The sequence below is a fragment of the Benincasa hispida genome, chromosome 10 (assembly GCF_009727055.1).
Source record: "Benincasa hispida cultivar B227 chromosome 10, ASM972705v1, whole genome shotgun sequence".
Lineage (NCBI taxonomy): Eukaryota > Viridiplantae > Streptophyta > Magnoliopsida > Cucurbitales > Cucurbitaceae > Benincasa > Benincasa hispida.
This window is the reverse complement of record NC_052358.1, coordinates 24,513,610-24,533,354: the sequence shown is the minus strand read 5'-3', so window position 1 is coordinate 24,533,354 and position 19,745 is coordinate 24,513,610. Positions and strand designations below refer to the sequence as shown.

General features: G+C 37.6%; 1 protein-coding gene and 1 long non-coding RNA gene across 6 annotated transcripts; one reads left to right on the top strand and one right to left on the bottom strand.

Moving 5' to 3' along the window:
* The first annotated feature begins 3,304 nt into the window (after positions 1–3,304).
* On the top strand, positions 3,305–6,856 carry LOC120088175. 5 transcript variants are annotated; one of them, XR_005484844.1, is made up of 4 exons: positions 3,310–3,789; positions 3,864–3,934; positions 4,041–4,193; positions 4,280–6,856. It is a non-coding gene; the product is annotated as an uncharacterized LOC120088175 (long non-coding RNA). The 5 variants fall into 5 exon arrangements; XR_005484847.1 differs by having other exon boundaries at positions 3,305–3,934; positions 4,053–4,193; XR_005484843.1 differs by having other exon boundaries at positions 3,307–3,934.
* A 4,507-nt stretch (positions 6,857–11,363) lies between these two features.
* LOC120088988 lies at positions 11,364–13,976 on the bottom strand. Its single transcript, XM_039046427.1, has 3 exons — positions 13,842–13,976; positions 12,050–12,142; positions 11,364–11,693 (listed from the first exon to the last, which is right to left on the bottom strand). Exons 1-3 carry the CDS (start codon positions 13,974–13,976, stop codon positions 11,364–11,366), a joined length of 558 nt encoding a protein of 185 aa, XP_038902355.1.
* Between the last annotated feature and the right edge of the window lie 5,769 nt (positions 13,977–19,745).

Sequence of the window (19,745 nt, the reverse complement as noted above, 5' to 3'; positions counted from 1 at the left end):
TTTTATATTTCAAGTTCAGTAATGCGTTAGAAGGTTTTCTTGTTATAAAAATCCTTTCAAATGCAAGTTTTTATTTCTTGAAGACTACCCATGCGTCGATTTAGATAACTCGCCTTTGTTTTGGTTTGTCCCTATGGGTGTCATGAGGACATCCAACTACAAGTAAGTGCCTTTCGCGACTAAACTTTTATCTAAATTTTATGTTTTCTTTATTGGGCTTAGATAGTGGAGTTTGGGATGTGTTGGTCCTGGTTACTTACCTTCTTTTTGGCTTGTCCTCACGGGTGTCATGCGAACATCCAACTACGAGTAAGTGCCATTTCCAATCTTAACTCATATCAGGTTGGGTTTTCTTTCTACGCTGATAGTGGATGTTTTTTAGTTTTTATTTTTTTGTGAAGAAATAAGTGAAATTATGAATTTTTTTATAACTAGAGAGTGCATCAACTCGAACTTCCCCACTCCCAAATTTTGGAGGTTAGCAAGATCCTCATTGTTGAAAAGGAACTACAAAAATGCCTTAAAAAATTTCAAATGGAGGTTTGAGGTGAGGCTTGCACACATGGAAAATAAAAAATATGTTTCATTTAGTGAGGTTTTTAGACTTAGATTCCTAACGCCTATCCTAAACACATGAGTTATCAGACAGTAGTGCCATCATTGAGGTATTAAAGCACGATGCAAGACATAAGAATGATGATAAAGGAAAAATAAGAGGAATGTTTAACACAAACACAAGGATCAAAGTGTTGTAAATTTCATTCATGGCAAAGATATGTACATGAAATTTAAAATGGATAAACGCATACAAAAGTTGATAAAATAAAAAAATAATATAATCAAAAGGCCAACACTCCAAAATTTGTTTACGAGGCAAGTGCGTCGTCCCTACGTTCAATAGCATGGTCTTCATCCATGAATCTAAGGGGATCATGAAAGTGCTATGGCAGTGGATGTGGGGCAAATATTCTCATCAAGACTTGATTAATATATTGCATCATAAAGTCAAACTAGTCTTGACTCCTCTGCATTTGCTGAAGCAAGTAATCCCTTAAGACAACATTTTGGCATTATAGAGTTGTCAGTTGCAGGTGAAGAGCTTTCATGGATGCGACCGATGGTCGGAGTTGTGTTTGGATGAATTTTTTGAGCTCATCCATGTTGGCTTGTGTGACAGGAGGTGTAGGTGCATTGGACTGAAGAGGTTGTGGTTCACGCATCTTCTTAACTGACTATAGTAGTGTGGGCGTTGCTAGTTCCCAACCTAGTTGGCTCATAGATGACTGCTGGAGGGTTAAAGACAGAAGGTAAGGGAGAGTGTAGTGGAGAATGTTAAGGGCTTACTGTTTCACCAATCTGATCCCTATGCGTTTCATCGTGGTGACTTGGATCATTTGGTTCATTAATAGGAGATGTGAAAGTTGGGATGCTTAAAGGAGGAAGAGGTAGATGTCCACAAGGCTGGTGTCCTCATAGTCTATATAAGCTCAGCTTCTGACTCTTATTCATCAGGTGAAGCTTCATGGCTTGATTCATCATCAGAAGTTTTAACGCTTGCTTTCTTTTTCTTGTGTTGTGAAGGTTGAGGTCTTGACGTTTTTGGTTTGGGAGGTAAGTCGGGTTGATTGGGTGATCCTTTTAATAAACGCCTTATGAGCTTTATGTTCATCAGTCCAATAACTTCCTCAAAGTCATCCCCCTAGAGGGATGCCAGTGCTTTTGCACAACGCACAGATGAGCCATGGAAATACTTCACCATCACATCCTCTCCTCGGCTCCTCAACCAATAGTGGTGACACCTCCGATTTGAATTCTATCTTCATTTGTTGCTCCGTTGGGTGTGGTTCCCTTTCCTTCCACCAATACTTCTCCATCACCTTCGACTTCAACTCCTTCTCCACTGGCTTCATTTATTGCTTCTTCGGAGCCACTAGTGATCACTCCAATTCCATCTTCTTCAATCTCAACTCTTTTGACACAGGCTCCATTGCCGACCTCAACTCCTAACAATGGTATTGTTATGAATAGAATCTCTGTCTTTGAATCTATCATCGCAACCATAATTTCCTCCACCCTACTACTTTAAATGCGATTGGTCTATATTTCTTCGTCCTAAATCTTTCAAACTAATTAAAAAAATCTAATATTTGATTGTATAAAATTTTCAAACTAATTAAACAATCAAAACACAAAAACATAAAATAAGTTGAAAAAAATATTTTAAAAAATCAAAACAAATAAATAAAATGATATTTGAAAAAAATGGTTTAGTTTTGATATTTGAAAAAAATAACAATATGATTTGATGATTTAAAATAGGGGAGATATTTTAAGAGAAAATAAAGATGTAAGATAAAAGAAACGTGAAAGGAAAAAAAATTAGTTACACTCTAATTCGGATGAGGGTTTTGTAGTCATAAAATAATACACTACAATTGAAAATCAATTAACCAAATCATTTAAATCGTTTTTAACTTACCCAAAATTCTGTAACAATATTTTTTTTCTTATTCTAGACCCAAAATATCAGTTTAGAAAGTAGGGGTTGAGCTGATAAAAGCTTTATCTGCATAATTGTATTCATGAAGAAAGAAACCAATTTAGATTGGAGTATGGAAATCTCAATTAAAAATCGTGAATTGAAATTACTGATCAATTATGATGTGGTATGAACATAAGAGAAACAAACAATATTCGACGATGAGACATCCTTTCTTGATCGAATTTGTCAATGTGAGTTTAAGACCCTCAACAAACTGGTTAATACCAACACCGTCCATATGCTTAGGTTACCTTTTCACAATGGCTTGATAGGAATCCCTTTGGAAAGAAGAGACATTGCGACTTCAACTTTTGGTTGACGACCGATTAAGTCGAGCCTTTCATTCTATGTATTAGTGGATTTGATCGATTAAGTCAAGCCTCCAAAATAGACTTATCGATGATTGAGAACAAAAAATAGAATGAGTAAAAAAAGATGAAATTGAAAAAGATATGTTTGAAGCAACATAAAGGTGACTCCAAAGTAGATTTTTCGACGATTGAGAACAAAAAAATAGAATAGTAAAAAAAAGATGAAAATTGAAAAAGATTTCGAAGCAACAAAAACTTCAATAAATCAGAAGTCATGATAGTGGTTATTTTCATCCCACTTATCATTGAACAAAAGTCTTAATCATTGAACAACCATAACAAGAAATCCAATATACATGGGATAGAGGAATCAAACCTCTAAATATTATTTGGATTGTTGAGATGGGATTGAAAGACCCAAATATTTTCTAGATTGAATTCTCATATTTGTGGGGTTTTTTTTTTCTTGAATTAAAGGTTTAAAGCTGGAGAAAATAAAGAGGATTTATTGGAAAATAGTTGTGTTCTTATTGATGAGGTCATAAAAGACGGGAAAAGAAAAAGGCGAAACCCTGCCATCCAACATCTTCTTCCTCCTCCCTTGCAGCCGCTGATCACCCCCCCTCCTTCGATCTTCTTCGCCGGCGACCTCCACGAGCAGTCGACGACCATAGAGACCTTCGAACTGTCGCTACGCACGCTACCCTCGCGTTATCAACGACCCATACATTTGAGCTACGTTTCGGCAACTCTGCGAACCCACATCCACGCCAACACCTGCTCTATAGTCGACGATGGTGTACATTGACCCACGAATCTATCTTGTTCTATAACCACGACTTCGTCTAGGTTTTCGCAACATCATTTCAGCTCCGTTTGAGACTCCAGCGTGAACCTCGACGATTGGGTGTGTATTGCAGCGTCTTTGGTTTGGGGGTAAGCTTTCGATGAGTTTCGGCATCGACACATGCTTCGATTGGCTTCAAATCAATTTTCCCATAACGTTTTAGGTCCAAATCTGCAAGTTCGGATGCTGTCAAACACTAATCAGCAAGGATCGAAGGCTATCTAGTAAGATTCGGTAAGGATTACTTCTTTAATTCTTGTTTTGGATTGGATTTAAGTGTTCAAATGTTATTCTGAATCCTTGGAACTCATTCTTTGTTGTGGTTGGGTTAATTTCTAAGAATTTGTTTAAGGTTCAACGGCGACAACGACATCGTGATATCCACGAACCAGCAGCGAATTAAGGTCAGGTAATATTTGTAACTCTTGGGTAATATTTGTTTGTAGTTCAGGTTGGATTCTGGGTGTTCGGATTGAGGTTTAAGGTTGCTTTGGTAAGTTTACTCGGAGCACTATTTTAGATTTCAACTAAGGCTTCAAATTAAATTCCAACCTTTGGAACCATATTTTATTATCTCAGGAGCCTTTAGATCCTTTTGTAAGCAGTTTAAAAGCATTTTAAAAGCGTTTAGGTAGGTAGAATTCTACCTTTGGGTCTGTTTGTTTGTGTGTTAGTGTGATCTATTTCTATTTCAAATATTTGAGATCTATGTTATCTTGATATTTGTGATGCTTTTTGATATGATTAAAGCATGTCTAGATGCTCTTTGAATGGAATTGGATAATGTATACTATGTTGTGTTATTATGTGCTTCTGTGAACATACCATGCTCTTTGTATGGAATTGGATAACGTTGGGTGCTATAGGGGACATCATGGCCTTGAGTACCTTTAAGGAATGATGTACTGTTCAAGGCCTTAGGTTCGGCTAAGGGTTGAACGATGAGAACCATAAAGGATGATAGGATCCTGACTACGGGTAGGGGTCAACATGCCTCGAGGATTTCATTTAGAAAGTTGTGAGAGTAAGGTTGGGATATTGAGCGTGATTGAGAGTTTAGTTTAAAATTATGTATGCTTTGTATATAATGATATAATTCATGTGTTTAGCATGATGTGATTGATATTATTGTTGTTGTGTATCTTTGAAATGTATGTTGATTGGTGGCCCTTCAGGCGTGGGCTAATTACCAGTACAAGTGTGTACTGACCCTCCACTAGGTTTTGTAGGCGCCGAGGAGTATTGCAACCTTGGTGATGCTGAGGAGGAAGCTTGAGAAAGGCTGACTGTCTGACCATTAGGCGTGTTTTGTTTTGTTCCTTTTTTCGTAGTTTATTTTACTTACAAACTTTTAGAAGGTGACACTTTGTTTTAAGTTCAAGTCATGGTGGCCGTCCTTGAGTTGGAATTTTGTAATAAGGTTTAGTCGGTTTATTATGATAGCATTTCACGCTAGTATGAGTCTTTAGTAAAGTTTTGTTGAATCTGATTAATGTATTTGGAGTATGAGTTTTCTCGAAACTTTGTAGTTCTTTGAGAGAAGTTTGTTGTTTGATTGTTAGAAGTGCGTTTCTTTGAGCAGGTGTCAAAAACAATTTTGGTTGTGGTGGTAGCGTCGTTATGTTGCCGAACATTTTCTAAATATAAGAGTTAGTAAACTTAGTTTCATGTTCAATTTTGGTAACAGTCCCTAGTTTAACATTGAAATTTGGGGTCGTTACAATTGGTATCAGAGCGGAGTTGTTCTTGTAGATTGACCTAGAATCCAGGTTGTTAAGTAGCTAAGTTCTTTGGTGTTGGTCTATCTCTGTTTCCTTTCCGTCACCAGGTCCACAAACTTTTATTTTGCTATGACAATTGAATTGTTGATTTGGTTGGTTGTATGTCTATGTTTGACTTCGACGTGTGCTTGCAATTGTTTGTTAGTCGGCATAGGATGCTCCCTAGTTGACTAGATAGTTTTCTCTTATGCTTGCCTTGTGGTAGAAGTTTTAGGTTTTGCTTTAGAATTAAGGTTAGATCTTTTATCCCTTGGTGGGGTTAGTGAGGTGGCTCCAAATCCAAGCAAGTGAGACTGAACCTTATAGAACCTAGAACTTTTCTTAGTAAAGTGTCATGAAGCACTCAACCACTAGAAAAGAGTGACTTGGTAAAGAAAGATGAAATCAAGAGATCTTAGAGCCATTAGATTACTTTGTGTGTTTGCCTCCTTGGTAAAAGGTTCAAGTTGAAAGTGACATGGTTAAGGAAGGATCAAGTAAAAGCAAGCGTTCAACATTATTAAACAACTTCTTTCGAGGACAAAAGTCTTTTAAGGTGGAAGTCTATTTTTGGATTAAATTATGCCGTCAAATCTCTTTCAATCCTTTAATTTTAAATTTGGAACTTTTTAATCGTTGATTCTTTGTGTAAGTTGTAAAGTTTACAATGGTTATTTTGTATAAGTTGTAATAGTTTACAATGGTTATTTTGTACAAGTTGTAATAGTTTACAATGGTTATGTTTGTAATAAGTGTAAAGCGTAGAAGTTGTAAAATTTTGATAGATTGAATTAGATATTGTTTGTAATAAGTTGCGTCTACTATTTTGTATAAGTTGTAAATATTTACAATGGTTATGTTTCCACATTTTTGTTATAAAAAATCCAGGCTATTACAGTATTACTCTAGGCTTCTTCAGTAATGGCGAAACTGGAGCCCCTTGACGGAGTAGCCAAAGATAACAATGTCTCTGGAAAGAAGCAGAAGAGAAATCATGGGTCTACTTCCTTTTTCGTCTTCATTGATTACCTTTTCCTATTCATCTTTCTTGGGTTCCTCTGCTTCATCCTTTTCAAGATGTTCGGGGTCTGAGGCTCTCCAAATACAGAGATACAGAGACGACAAAGAGTTTCACATTCCATTTTGAAGATTAGGTTTTAATTTTCTCCATTCCACTTTTGCTTTATCGTGTCCATTTAATTCTGATACATGTATTGGGGGTTTTTAAATTGTCTGTGACTACTGATGTTGATCACATTTGGGATCTGGAGATTTCATTTTGATTGAAAATGAAGTCCGAATATCCATCCTTCAAGAGTTAATATCCCAACCCATGGAAGTTTTGTGAAGACGACGTCGCAAATTAATTTCTATGACATGTCAGATTCCAATCCTATTAACGTTTTTGGACATGTTATCTTTTGGGGGTTCCCCAAATGTTAATTTAATTAATTTAATGTATCTTCAACTTGATCTGTACCTTGATGTTTCCACTAAAGTAGTTGTAAATTTGTTACTGCAATCTTAAATGACTTCTTTATGATTCTTAAATTCAACATTACGGCCAAATGAAAGAAATGCAGGTCAGGTAGAAGTACAGATGTGATTCTTAGACGTACAAATGATTCTTAGAAATATCTGGACCAGGTCTTATCATTTTTATATACACGTTCATGATTATTTTTTTCTCTGTTGATCTAGTTTGGTTCTCTCAATGATTCCCCAATTGTAATTGTACCTGTTTTTTTTACTCTATTAATTAATATAATTGTTGAAAAAGGGTTGGTTTGCCCTAGGGTTTTTTTGTAATTCTCTTATGGGTCTAGGGTTTCCTGTCTGTCTATTTATTTGAGTAGTTTTCTTGTATTTTTCTTCTTGGCCTAGGGTTTTTCATGTAAATTATTTGTGTGTTTCTATTCTCCTTCCTCTTCTATTTTCATCATGGTATTAGAGCAAGGTGACGAAACTCTAGTCGTCATTAATGAGTCTCCTTCGACGACCAATTTCGAGATAGCTAACACGATTAAGGGAGTTGTCCAACAGTACCTAGAGACTGCCTTACCGCGTCTTCTTCAACAAATGAGTGCCGTCAGACAGACAACCCAATCCATCGACGGACAAATTGGGTCAGCCAAACTAAGGAGAATTGTGGACAGACTGAGTCGCAGCCGGACGCAAAGGAACGCACCCAACCTCGATATGTCGACGACGCTCCGATCGTGTGCGGAAAGAACCCCATCGGAGCTGTCGATCTCCTGGGTGCAAAAGGGTTTCGGTGTCAAGATCTGATTGACGCCCAACCCTACTTCAGCAACAGATCTGCCGACCTCCTGGGTGCAGACGACGTTCGACGACCAGACCCGATCGAAGCCCAACCTTCCGCGCACACCAGATCGGTCAATGGCATCTAGACTCGACCATTCTTCACGACAAACTCTTGGGTTCAGACAGGAAGTCGCACGGCGATTTCCTTGGCTCGACCAACCGTGGCTTCGTCGACGGTGTCTCTGACTAACAGCCTTCGGCTGTAGATCAGTCGGTCCATTCGGATTGCGGTGGCATCGGTCCTGTCATGTTTCCGACAAACTCTCCGGCAGTTGTGAATGTGGTGTGTTCTGATGAGATTAAAAACATATTTCTTTTTCTTCAACAACTCATCGCGGATTTTGGGTCAATTCTTGGCACAAACTCGCAAAGTGTTCAACCGAAGCCGTCCAATCTACTACTATGCTTTGAGAACCCAGTAAATTATTTCAATTCTTTACCTATTGCAAATTTGTTATCTGGATCAATGGGACATTCTATCGGAATTATTATTGGAGAAAAACTGAATGACCAAAATTATTTCTCCTGGTCGCAATCCATCAGAATGGCTCTGGAAGGAAGACAAAATTTTGGCTATCTATATGAGGAGTTATCCAAACCTGAACCCGGTAGCTCCCACAAACGCATTTGGAGAGTAGAAGATTCTTTACTACGTTCTGGTGAGTAGCATGGAACCTCAAATGGGCAGACTGTTACTTTAAACGAAAACTCCCAAAGACATTTGGGATGCAGTACAACAGTTGTATTTGAAGAAGTAGAATGCATCCCGCCTTTATACCTTACGCAAGCAAGTCCATGAATGTAAGAAAGGGACTATGGACGTAACGTCGTACTTCAATAAATTATCCTTGTTATGACAAGAAATGGACTTATGCCGTTAGATTATTCCAAAATTGAGGAAGCTGATCGAGTGTATGATTTTCTGGTTGGGCTAAATTCGAAGTTTAACGGTGTTCGCAGCAAGATATTGGGCCAACGTCCTACATCGTCATTGATGGAGATGTGCTCTGAAATACGCCTGGAAGAAGACAGGTCTCGTGCAATGAATATTTAAGTAGTTACATCTATTAAGACTGCTGCTTTTGTCACTAAGTCCTCTGGATCTGACAATGACAAAAAACCTCCACCTGTTTGTGAGCATTGCAAAAAACCATGGCACACGAAAGACCAGTGCTGGAAGCTGCATGGAAAATCTCCAAATTACCAACGACGTCAGTCACAGGACAAGATTGGTTATGGACGGGCTCTGGTCAATGACTCGATGAAGGATAAGGCCTCGACTGCACTTCAAGCTGACGGTTAGAGTAACTTAAGTGCTATCGGGGTCAGTGCAATTGCACATTCAGGTCTGTCTCTTATACACATCTAGATGTGTATAAGAGACAGGGTTATAGGACTAGTTTTATTTCTTTGAATTTCTCTACTGTTGAAACCGATTTTATGTTATGGCATTATCGTCTGGGACATCCCAATTTTCAATATATGAAGTATCTTTTTCCGCATTTATTTCATAATATTAATCTATCATCCTTCTGTCTCTTATACACATCTAGATGTGTATAAGAGACAGGTTATAGGCCTAGTTTTATTTCTTTGAATTTCTCTACTGTTGAAACCGATTTTATGTTATGGCATTATTGTCTGAGACCTGTCTCTTATACACATCTAGATGTGTATAAGAGACAGGCCCGGCACGATAGGGGACTCTATTTCCTGACGGATGAAACTTCCTTTAAGGATGGTTATAGGACTAGTTTTATTTCTTTGAATTTCTCTACTGTTGAAACCGATTTTATGTTATGGCATTATTGTCTGAGACATCCCAATTTTCAATATATGAAGTATCTTTTTTCGCATTTATTTCATAATATTAATCTATCATCCTTGCATTGCGATGTGTGTATTTGGGCTAAACAAAGTTGTGTTTCTTTTCACTCTCAACCTTACAAACCGTCCCAACCTTTCAGTCTTATCCACAGTGATGTCTGGGGTCCCTCACCAACCACTACCTCTACAGGCAAACAGTGGTTTGTCATCTTTATTGACGATCACACCAGACTGACTTGGGTCTTTCTTTTGACCGATAAGTCTGAGGTGTCCTCTTTTTTCCAACAATTCTATGCGACCATAGAAACCCAGTTCAATACAAAAATTGTCATTTTACAAAGTGATAACGAACATGAGTTCGTTAATAACTCGTTTAGGGACTTTCTAGTCTCTAAAGGAATTATCCATCAAAGCTCGTGTGCCTATACTCTCCAGCAAAATGGAGTAGCCGTGAGGAAAAATAGGCATCTAGTAGAGGTCACTCGTTCCTTTATGATATCTACCTCTTTCCTTCCTATCTGTGGGGTGATGCTATCCTCACTGCAGCCCACCAGACTGACACGAGAAGGCATGCAGTTGATAAGGTGGGTTGTAGTGAGGATATCATCGTCCCACTGATAGGAAAGAAGAGAGGTAGATATCATAAGGGAACGAGCGACCTCTACTAGATGCCTATTTTTCCTCTCGGTTACTCCATTTTGCTGGGGAGTATAGGCACACGAGCTTTGATGGATAATTCCTTTAGAGACCAGAAAGTCCCTAAACGAGTTATTAACGAACTCACGCCCGTTGTCACTTCGTAAAATAACAATTTTTGTGTTGAACTGGGTCTCTACAGTCATATAGAATTTTTGGAAAACAGAGGACACCTTAGACTTATCGGTCAAAAGAAAGACCCGGGTCAGTCTGGTGTGATCGTCAATAAAGGTGAAAAACCACTGTTTTCCTGGAGAGGTAGTGGTTGGTGAGGGACCCCAAACATCACTGTGGATAAGACTGAAAGGTTTGGACGGTTTGTAAGGCTGAGAGTGAAATGAAACACGACTTTGTTTAGCCCGGATACACACATCGCAATGTAAGGAAGATAGATTAATATTATGAAATAAATGCGGAAAAAGATACTTCATATATTGAAAATTGGGATGTCTCAGACAATAATGCCATAACATAAAATCGGTTTCAACAGTAGAGAAATTCAAAGAAATAAAACTAGGCCTATAACCATCCTTAAAAGAAGTTCCATCAGTAAGGAAATAGAGCCCCCTATCGTGCTGGACAGTACCAATCGTCGTTCCCGAGCTCAGATCCTAAAACAGAACAATGTCAGGTGAGAAAACAATTTGACAGTTTAGGTCCCTTGTAATTTTACTGACATATAGTAAGTTGTACGAAATTCTAGGAACATGCAACACATCACGCAATATTAGACCCTCAAATAGAGAAAGATGTCCTTTTCCTGCGATAGGGGCAAAGGACCCATCTGTAATTCTAATCTTTTCATTTCTGGCGCTCGGGTGATATGATATAAAATGATCAGAAGACTCGATCAGGTGATTTGTTGCTCAGGAATCCACAATCCAGGGTCGTTTTCCACTAATGCTAATAAAACTAAAGGATTAAGTCGTACCTGAGTGTGCAATTGCATCGACCCCGACGGCGCTTAAGTTACTCTGACTGTCAGCTTGAAGTGGAGTCGAGGCCTTGACATTCGTCGAGTCGCTGACCAGAGGCTGTCTAGGACTAGTCTTGTCCTATGACTGACGTCGTTTGTAATTTGGAGGTTTTCCATGCAGCTTCCAGCACTGGTCTTTCATGTGCCATTGTTTTTTGCAATGCTCACAAACAGGTAGAGGTTTCTTGTCACTGTCAGATCCGGAGGACTTGGTGGCAAAAGCAGCAGATGTAACTACTGAAATATTCATTACAGTAGACCTGTCTTCTTCTAGGCGTATTTCAGAGCACACCTCCATCAGTGACGGTGTAGGACGTTGGCCCAATATCTTGCTGAAAACATCGTCAAACTTCGGATTTAACCTAGTTAGAAAATCATACACTCGATCAGCTTCCTCAATTTTGGAATACTACGTCCCATCATGTGAACATTTCCAGATAATCTCACGACATAAGTCCATTTCTTGTCATAACAAGGATAAAGTAACGGTCTGCCAATTTGAGGTTCCATGCTACTCATCAGAACTGATCATAGCAATGAATCTTCTGCTCTTCAGATGCGTTCGTGGGGGCTACCAGGTTCAGGTTTGGGTATCTCCCCAGTTAGATAGCCAAATTTTTGTCTTCCTTCCAGAGCCATTCTGATGGATTGCGACCAAGAGAAATAATTTTGGCCATTCAACTTTTCTCCAATAATAATTCCGGTAGAATGTCCCATTGATCCAGATAACAAATTTGCAGTACGTAAAGAATGGAAAGAGTTTACCAGGTTCTCGGAGCATAGCTGTAGATTGGACGACTCCGGTTGAACACTTTGTGAGTTTGTGCCAAGAACTGACCAAAAATCCGCGAGTTGTTGCTGAAGAAAAAGAAATATGTTTTTAATCTCATCAGAACACACCCCATTCACACCTGCCGGAGAGTTCGTCGGAAACATGATAGGACCGACGCCACTGCAGTCAGAATGGACCAGTTGATCTACCGCTGGAGGCTGCTGGTCAGAGACACCGCCGATGAAGCCGCGGCTGGTCGAGCCAAGGAAGTCGTCGCGGCTTCTTGTTTGAACTCGAGGGTTTTCCGTGAAGAATGGTCGAGTCTTGACGCCGTCGACAGATCTGATGTGCACAGAAGGTTGGGCTTCGATCAGATCTGCTGCTGAAGTAGCGCTGGACGTCGATAAGATCTGAACGCTGAAACCCTTTTGCACCCGGGAGATCGACGACTTCGATGGGGTTCTTTCCGCACGCGATCGGAGCGTCGTCGACGTATCAAGGCTAGGTGCGTTCCTCCGCGACTCAGTCTATCCACGATTCTCTTTGGCTGGGTGCGCCCCGATCTATCCGTCGATGGATTGGGTTGTTTGTCTGGCGGTACTCATTGGTTGAAGAAGACACGATAAGGCAGTCTCTAGGTACTGTTGGATAGCTTCCTTAATTGTGTCAGCTATCTCGAAATTGGTCATCGAAGGAGACTCATCAATGGCGGCTAGGGTTTCGTCGCCTTGCTCTGATACTATGATGAAAATAGAAGAGGAAGGAGAATAGAAACACACGAATAATTTACGTGGAAAATCCTAGGCCAGGGAGAAAAAACCGCGATCTAGACTAATTTTTTATTATTCAAGTAATACAGGAAGACTGTTCAAATAAATAGACAGGCAGGAAGCCCTAGGCCCATAAGAGAATTACAAATAAGCTTGCAAACCAACCTTTTTTCGACAATATTTACGCCCCAACTTGAGGGGGAGTGTCGAAAAAGGGTTGGTTTGTCCTAGAGGCTTTTTTGTAATTCTCTTATAGGCCTAGGGCTTCCTGTCTGTCTATTTATTTGAGCAGTCTTCCTGTATTTCTATATTACTTGAATAATAAAAAACTAGTCTAGTAGTCTAGATCGTGGTTTTTTCTCCCTGGCTTAGGGTTTTTCACGTAAATTATTCGTGTGTTTCTATTCTCCTTTGTCTTCTATTTTCATCAATAATAATAAAGAATCATGTCTTGTGAATAATTGCATTTTGATCTACTCTATAATCGTTTTGCCATACATTTGCAGAGAAACTGGCATGAACATTATTTTCTTAACTAGATTGATTCTAATATTAGAGAAAAAGAACATTTTGCATTGGCATTCATCTTTTTCTTGAATGAAGCATAAATTATCTTACAACAACTGCAAGTTCATTGTTAGACCTCTATTTAATTAAAACACTGACTCATCAAAGCTAGTAACTTCATTTCTCCCTAGATAATTATATGTTAATTCAGTAAAATCAGACTGAATAGAAGAGCATGTAAGTGGCAGATGAATACTGTTAGACTTATTCTGATCATTATTGCTAGATGAACTCAAGGATAGGATGTCTCTTTAACACCAATATTGGCAGGGATTGAATTGGATTTGGAATGAAATTATCATCCCCACCTGGAATATATCGACGTCTTGGAGTTGGATTAATGCCATATGAATTCACATGCCTTCCTCCGTGGCTGCCTTTGTTATATTGTGACAATGTGATGCGTCCAATGCCGGGAATGAGCACATTGACCCCCATCATATCCAACCAGCCACTGACGCTGTTTCTTATTGTCATCAATGCTCGACCTTTCGTGAAAGCTACGAGCTGCAACTGCTTCTACAGTTATTTCAAGGATCACGAGGAAGATAGGTATCAGAGAAGGTATAGTTCTATAAGCCATTTGCCTGATTTTGTGAGTAATGCAAGAAGAGGTTTGTTTGGTGATGGAGAAACAAGAAGAAGAGAGGTTTTCTTATAGATATGAGGAAGAAGGAACTAAGAAGGAAAATGGTAGATGAAGTTTCGGCCGTGAGTTAAAGCGAGATAATTGCTCCATTTTTTGGATTTTAGAATGGTAGGTTGAAAAATCAAGTGGTAAAGTATGAATGGACGGAGAGAGCAAATGCAAGAAAGGATCGAAATCTTTGCATGTGAACAATAACTTGAATTGAAGGAACAAGGTCTGCCATTCCTTGTAAACACTTAAAACCAGACTAGAAAGAGTTTGGAACTCCTCTAACAGTTATTACGGCTTATTAATGTAATAGGAAGTTTCACACTGATGTTCCAGTGACTGAAAGTGATCTAACTAGAAAGTTTCTAGCTCTAGTGCACAGGATGATGATGTGGATGATTATTGATGACTACTTGTCTACTTCTCCTCTTAGCATTTTCTTAAGCATGGTAGAAAAGGGGGAGAAGTAGAATATGAATATGAGATGAAGTTTATGGGTGTTGGCCATGGTTGTTGGTTGTGTTTTTTGTTTTTCTCATCTGGACTTAGTTGTTTTTGTTGTGGTGGTTTTTGGTTTTGTTTTTTCTGCTAATGTTGTGATTTGTATGAATGGTCTCTCATATTGTTATATATTGGTTCAATAATATTGCATGCCCGTATTGATTAATTCTGTTTTTGTCGCTGTTTTAAAAAATATTGCTAAAGGGGAAGTTTTTTTAGATATGATGTGGTTGGTAATATTTGTTTAAGTGTCACAAATGTTATTTGAATTATCTCTACATTGGTGGTTTTCTAGCAAAGGGATGTTCTACGGAATGCAGATTCTGTAAAATGCTTTCCTTATCGGGTTCTGTCCTTCTATAATATTATGTGCCAATTCTTTCCTTTTCTAGTGTATGACTGTTTTGGAAGTTAGGGTCGATCTTCCATGTAACCACTGCACATATGTAAAGGATATTTAGTCTTTCGACTTGGTTGGCTGTTTTGTTTTTTTTTAGAGCAACACTGAGTTATACAATAGTGTGTATTCGGTTGCAATTGCAAAGAAAAGAAAGAGTTGAACTGCTTGGAGATATACTTTACGTTAACTCACATCTTGTCTGACGAGATTCATTTGAGAAGGAATTTTCAAGCTTATGGGGAGCCTAAGTCAAGCGAGTAAAAGAGACTTGGTTCTTAGGAAGAAAGATACGATTCAAATGAGAATGAGTCTCACGACTTGAGGGGATCTTGTGTCTTGCAGAGAGGGAATCTTGGTCTTAGAGTGAGTCTAAGACTTTCTTCACTGATACTACAATTTAGGGGGGACCTAAGTTACCGTAAGAGGGAATCTTACACCTAGGGAGAACCTAGGTGATCGGTTGAGTGATAGAGTTGTACATGAGTCACTGTAATCGCGTAACTATTACAAATAAGTACTACGTTCTAATGGCTTATCATTGATATTATCATTGATATTAGTAAAGTTATCTTTTCTGAGCACACTACCCCCAAGACATAGGTGTTTTATACCAAACTGGGTTACCAATCTCTGGTGTTCATTTATATGTTTATTATTTCTGGTAATTGTTCTATGGAATGTTGTAACATTGTAGGTAACATTGTTAACCTACAGTAGACACCTCCTTACATTTTTTCAATTGGTATCAAAGCGGGTGACCATTATCTCTAGTGTTGTGATCCTATCACTCCTTGATGGAAGGAGTAAAGGAAGGAGGATTTACCATACATTCACCTGTATTAGACGAAACTAACTATGCATACTGGAAAGCAAGGATGACAACCTTGCTAAAAACTCTAGACAACAAATCTTGGAATCCCATCATTGTTGGCTATTCACATCCTCAAGTAGCTGATGAGAAAGGTGAAATGAAACTCAAGCCTGAAGTCGAGTGGACTGAAGAGGAGGATGAAGCCATCTATATGCAACAACCAAAGTGATCCATTAAACAAGGTCAAGAGCAAATGGTTTGCAAGCTTAATTGACCATTTATAGATTGAAACAAGCATATTGATCTTGGAGTATAAGATTTATACTGCACTCAAATCTTATGGCTTTAACCAGAATGTTGATGAGCCTTGTGTCTACCAGAAAATCATCAACAGTTCAATAGCTTTCTTAGTGTCGTATTTGAAGGATATCCTACTCATTGGGCATGGTGTAGGTCACTGACAGATGTTAAATAGTGGTTAGCAGCCCAATTTCAAATGAAAGATTTGAGAAAGGTGCAGTTTGTTTTAGGGATCAGATTATCAGGGATCGTAAGAATAAAACGCTAGGCTTGTCTCAGGCATTTAATATTGACAAGATGCTTGTCAAATATTTGATGCACAATTTCAAGAGGGATTTATTATCTTTTAGGCATGAAATTATATTGTCTAAGGAACAATGTCCTAAGACACCTCAAGAAGATCCCCTATGGCACCAGTTATTGGTAGCCTTATTTATGCAAAGTTATGTACTAGACCTGACATTTGCTATAGTGGAGATTGTCAGTAGATATTAGTTCAATCCAGGATTAAATCACTGGACAGTAGTTAAAACCATCCTCAAATATCTTTAGAAAAAGAGGGACACATGCTTGTGTATGATGTTAAGGATTTGATCCTTAGAAGATACATTGACTCTGATTTTCAGGCTGATAGAGATTCTAGGAAATCCGCATAAGGATTAGTGATCACTCTTAATGGAGGAGCAGTAGTCTGGAGTGCATTGTTAACTGAACCATGGAGGTACAATATGCGGTGGCTTTTTGAAGTTGCCAAAGAGGTTGTATGGCTCAGGAAGTTTTTGAAAGATCTGGAAGTTGTTCTTGACATGTCAAAATAGGTCATCTTTTATCGTGATAATTGTGGTGTTGTGGCAAATTCCTGGGAGCCTAGGAGCCACAAGAGAGGGAAGCATATTGAGTGCAAATATCATCACATCTAAGAGATTGTGCATCGAGGGGACATGATCGTCACGAATATCGCTTTAGAGCATAGTGTTGTTGATCCATTTACAAGGACTCTCATGACTAAAGTGTTTGAGGGTCACTTGGAGAGTCTGGGTCTGCGAGACATGTATCATCTAGATTAGGGCAAGTGAGAGATGTTACTGGATATGTATTGTATGCCCGAGTTTATTGTTTTGTGTATTTTACTTTTTTTACACTCTGTATTTATACACTCACTAGCTTTAGGACAAGTGGGAGATTGTTGAGGTTGATGTCCTAAAACTCGGGGTTTCGTAGTTTACAAATTATTTGTACATTGAATTATTTACTTAATAAAATACGTGTTATTTTCTTGGACATTTAGTCTACATTAACCCAAAACCAATAAACTAAGATCCTAAGTTGTTTCATGTTGCTTAACATGCATGTGGTGGCATACAAGTAGATCATGTTTAAGTAATAACCTGAACGATCTATAGTAGATGGATAAGGCTGGATACCTTATCTTGGTGATACTACGGATACAACCCACTTTGTAATTATTACAATTGTTGTAAAGTGTTACAAATGATCTGATCCTAATTGTTCATATGGAGATATGTGAGTGAGGTATCATATACAAAGAGTTTGTATAAGACCAGACCACAAAATGATTGGTCTTTCTTTGTAGTATCGTTACTTGAAGAGACTTACATTTTACTAGGATGACCATAGGTGACTTGGTCTTAATCTTGAGTGAGTTGTGAACTTTTTTCTATAGAACCGATCATTTGATCTGTATGAGTGAGAGGTCAGATTCGTCGACTCAATATGCCTATCATTTTAGAGATTCGTCCAAGTGGGGGAGTTGGGAATACAATTACACAAGCTGAAATTCATTCCTTTCCGTTGTTAGGGTAAGTAGATGAGTTTCTCCCTTAAGGGTTGATTCCAAGTCTTCAACAATGAGGCACCTCACCCTCTTATTGGCCAGAGAGGGGCCTAGTTATAGTTGGACTATGACTAATTGTTCATTAGAGGGATCAGTGGTACTTAAAGGAGTTAGATGTAACTATAGGGTGAAACGATTATTTTGACCCGACCGAGCAATTTATGAAGGGTCAACTTACTATTGATTGGTTATATCCAATGGACACAAAAATATATCTATAGTGTGAAGAATGTGGTTGTCGTCTTTAGTGGAGTGTCCAACAATTAATGAATATTGATTAATTTAATTAAAGAGTTTAATTAATTAATCCCATATCATTGGGGCTTCTAATCTATAAATCCATAACATCCCCTTGTTAGTTCAATAAGGATTTAATGAGTATCAATAATTTTGGATTAATTTGAATTTTTCAAATTAATTAAAGAGAATTAATTGTATGTGATGCACTTAATATAATGTATATGAATACATTATAATACAAAGTTTATTGAGAGAGATAAATATTTGAATATGATTAAAATATTAATTATATGAATGAGATTCATATAAAAACTATAGGTTAAAATTAATATAAATATGATTCATATTAAAACTATAGGTTATATGATAAAATATAAAGTTAGTTTATATTATATATCATAAAGTTAGTTTATATTATATATGATATAATATAAACTATAGGTTATACTATGTATGATATAAGATATGGTTTGTTTTAATTATATTATTAGTTTTAATATAATTAAATTTAAAAGTAAAATAACTCCAAGGGAGTTATGGAAATAACTCCCCTCATCTCTCTCATATACACATTACAAAGGGGTAGTTAAGTTAAGATGTACGTGAAAAACACTGATTGAGTTTTTTTTTTCTTTGTAGGGTCTATTCTTCTTCCTCTATAAAATTCTCTCAAGAATTTCGTTTTCCCTCACCAAAGTTACTAAGGCAGGTACACAACTCTTCCTTGATTCTCACCTTGAGAATAGAGAGGAAGACTTTAGTGTTGGTGTCCAAGTGTTCTTGTGACATTGTTGTGTTCGTTGAAGAAGAGTTCATGAGAAGTGGAGAAGAATTCGTGACATTCAAGGAGAGGATACGTGAAGATCGTTTTTTCTTCAAGGCTAAGTGTTTTCTTTTTCAATTTCCTCTTTGTACGTTAGGAAGCAAGCTTAGATCAAGTTGCTCTTTATCCTTTGTTTTGTTCTTTGTTTGGAGTGAAATAGGTGTCGTTAATTGAATTTTTTTTTTTTTTTTNGAAGGGAGAACTAAAATCTAAGTAAAAGGAAAAGAATTGATAATGCAAAATTATTAATGAGAGTAATAAGAGAGATTGTGAGATAAGATTCAATTGAATGAAATCTTGGGGATTTTATGTAAACTAGCCAATTCTATCATTGACTTAGTAAAGAATCATGCAATTAGATTATTTAATAGTTCATTAAGAATAAATTTCTAATGCCTTAATTAGCTAATTTCACAATTAACCCTAATCTAGGTCTTAATTGCTTCCTAAAAATATTTCACAATTAATCCCTAAATTGCATTAAACTCATGGGTTTTCTTAACTATTTCAATCCTGAAATCAAAAGATTGAAAATTCAAGATTGATTGCATGAATGTTCTGAATTAATAGATTCTTTGAAGAAAAGAGGAAAAGAAGTCCACATTTTCTATCAAGACTACTAATTCTTGCAATTATAACTATAATTTTGTTATAGAACCATGTAATTTTTGCATTAAAAAATTAATTAATCTTGAGTTGTCAATTCAATCATAATCAATAATTCTAAATTTCAGCAAAAACATTCAAAAGAAAGAAATTACATGAAAGAAAATTCAAGAAAAGCC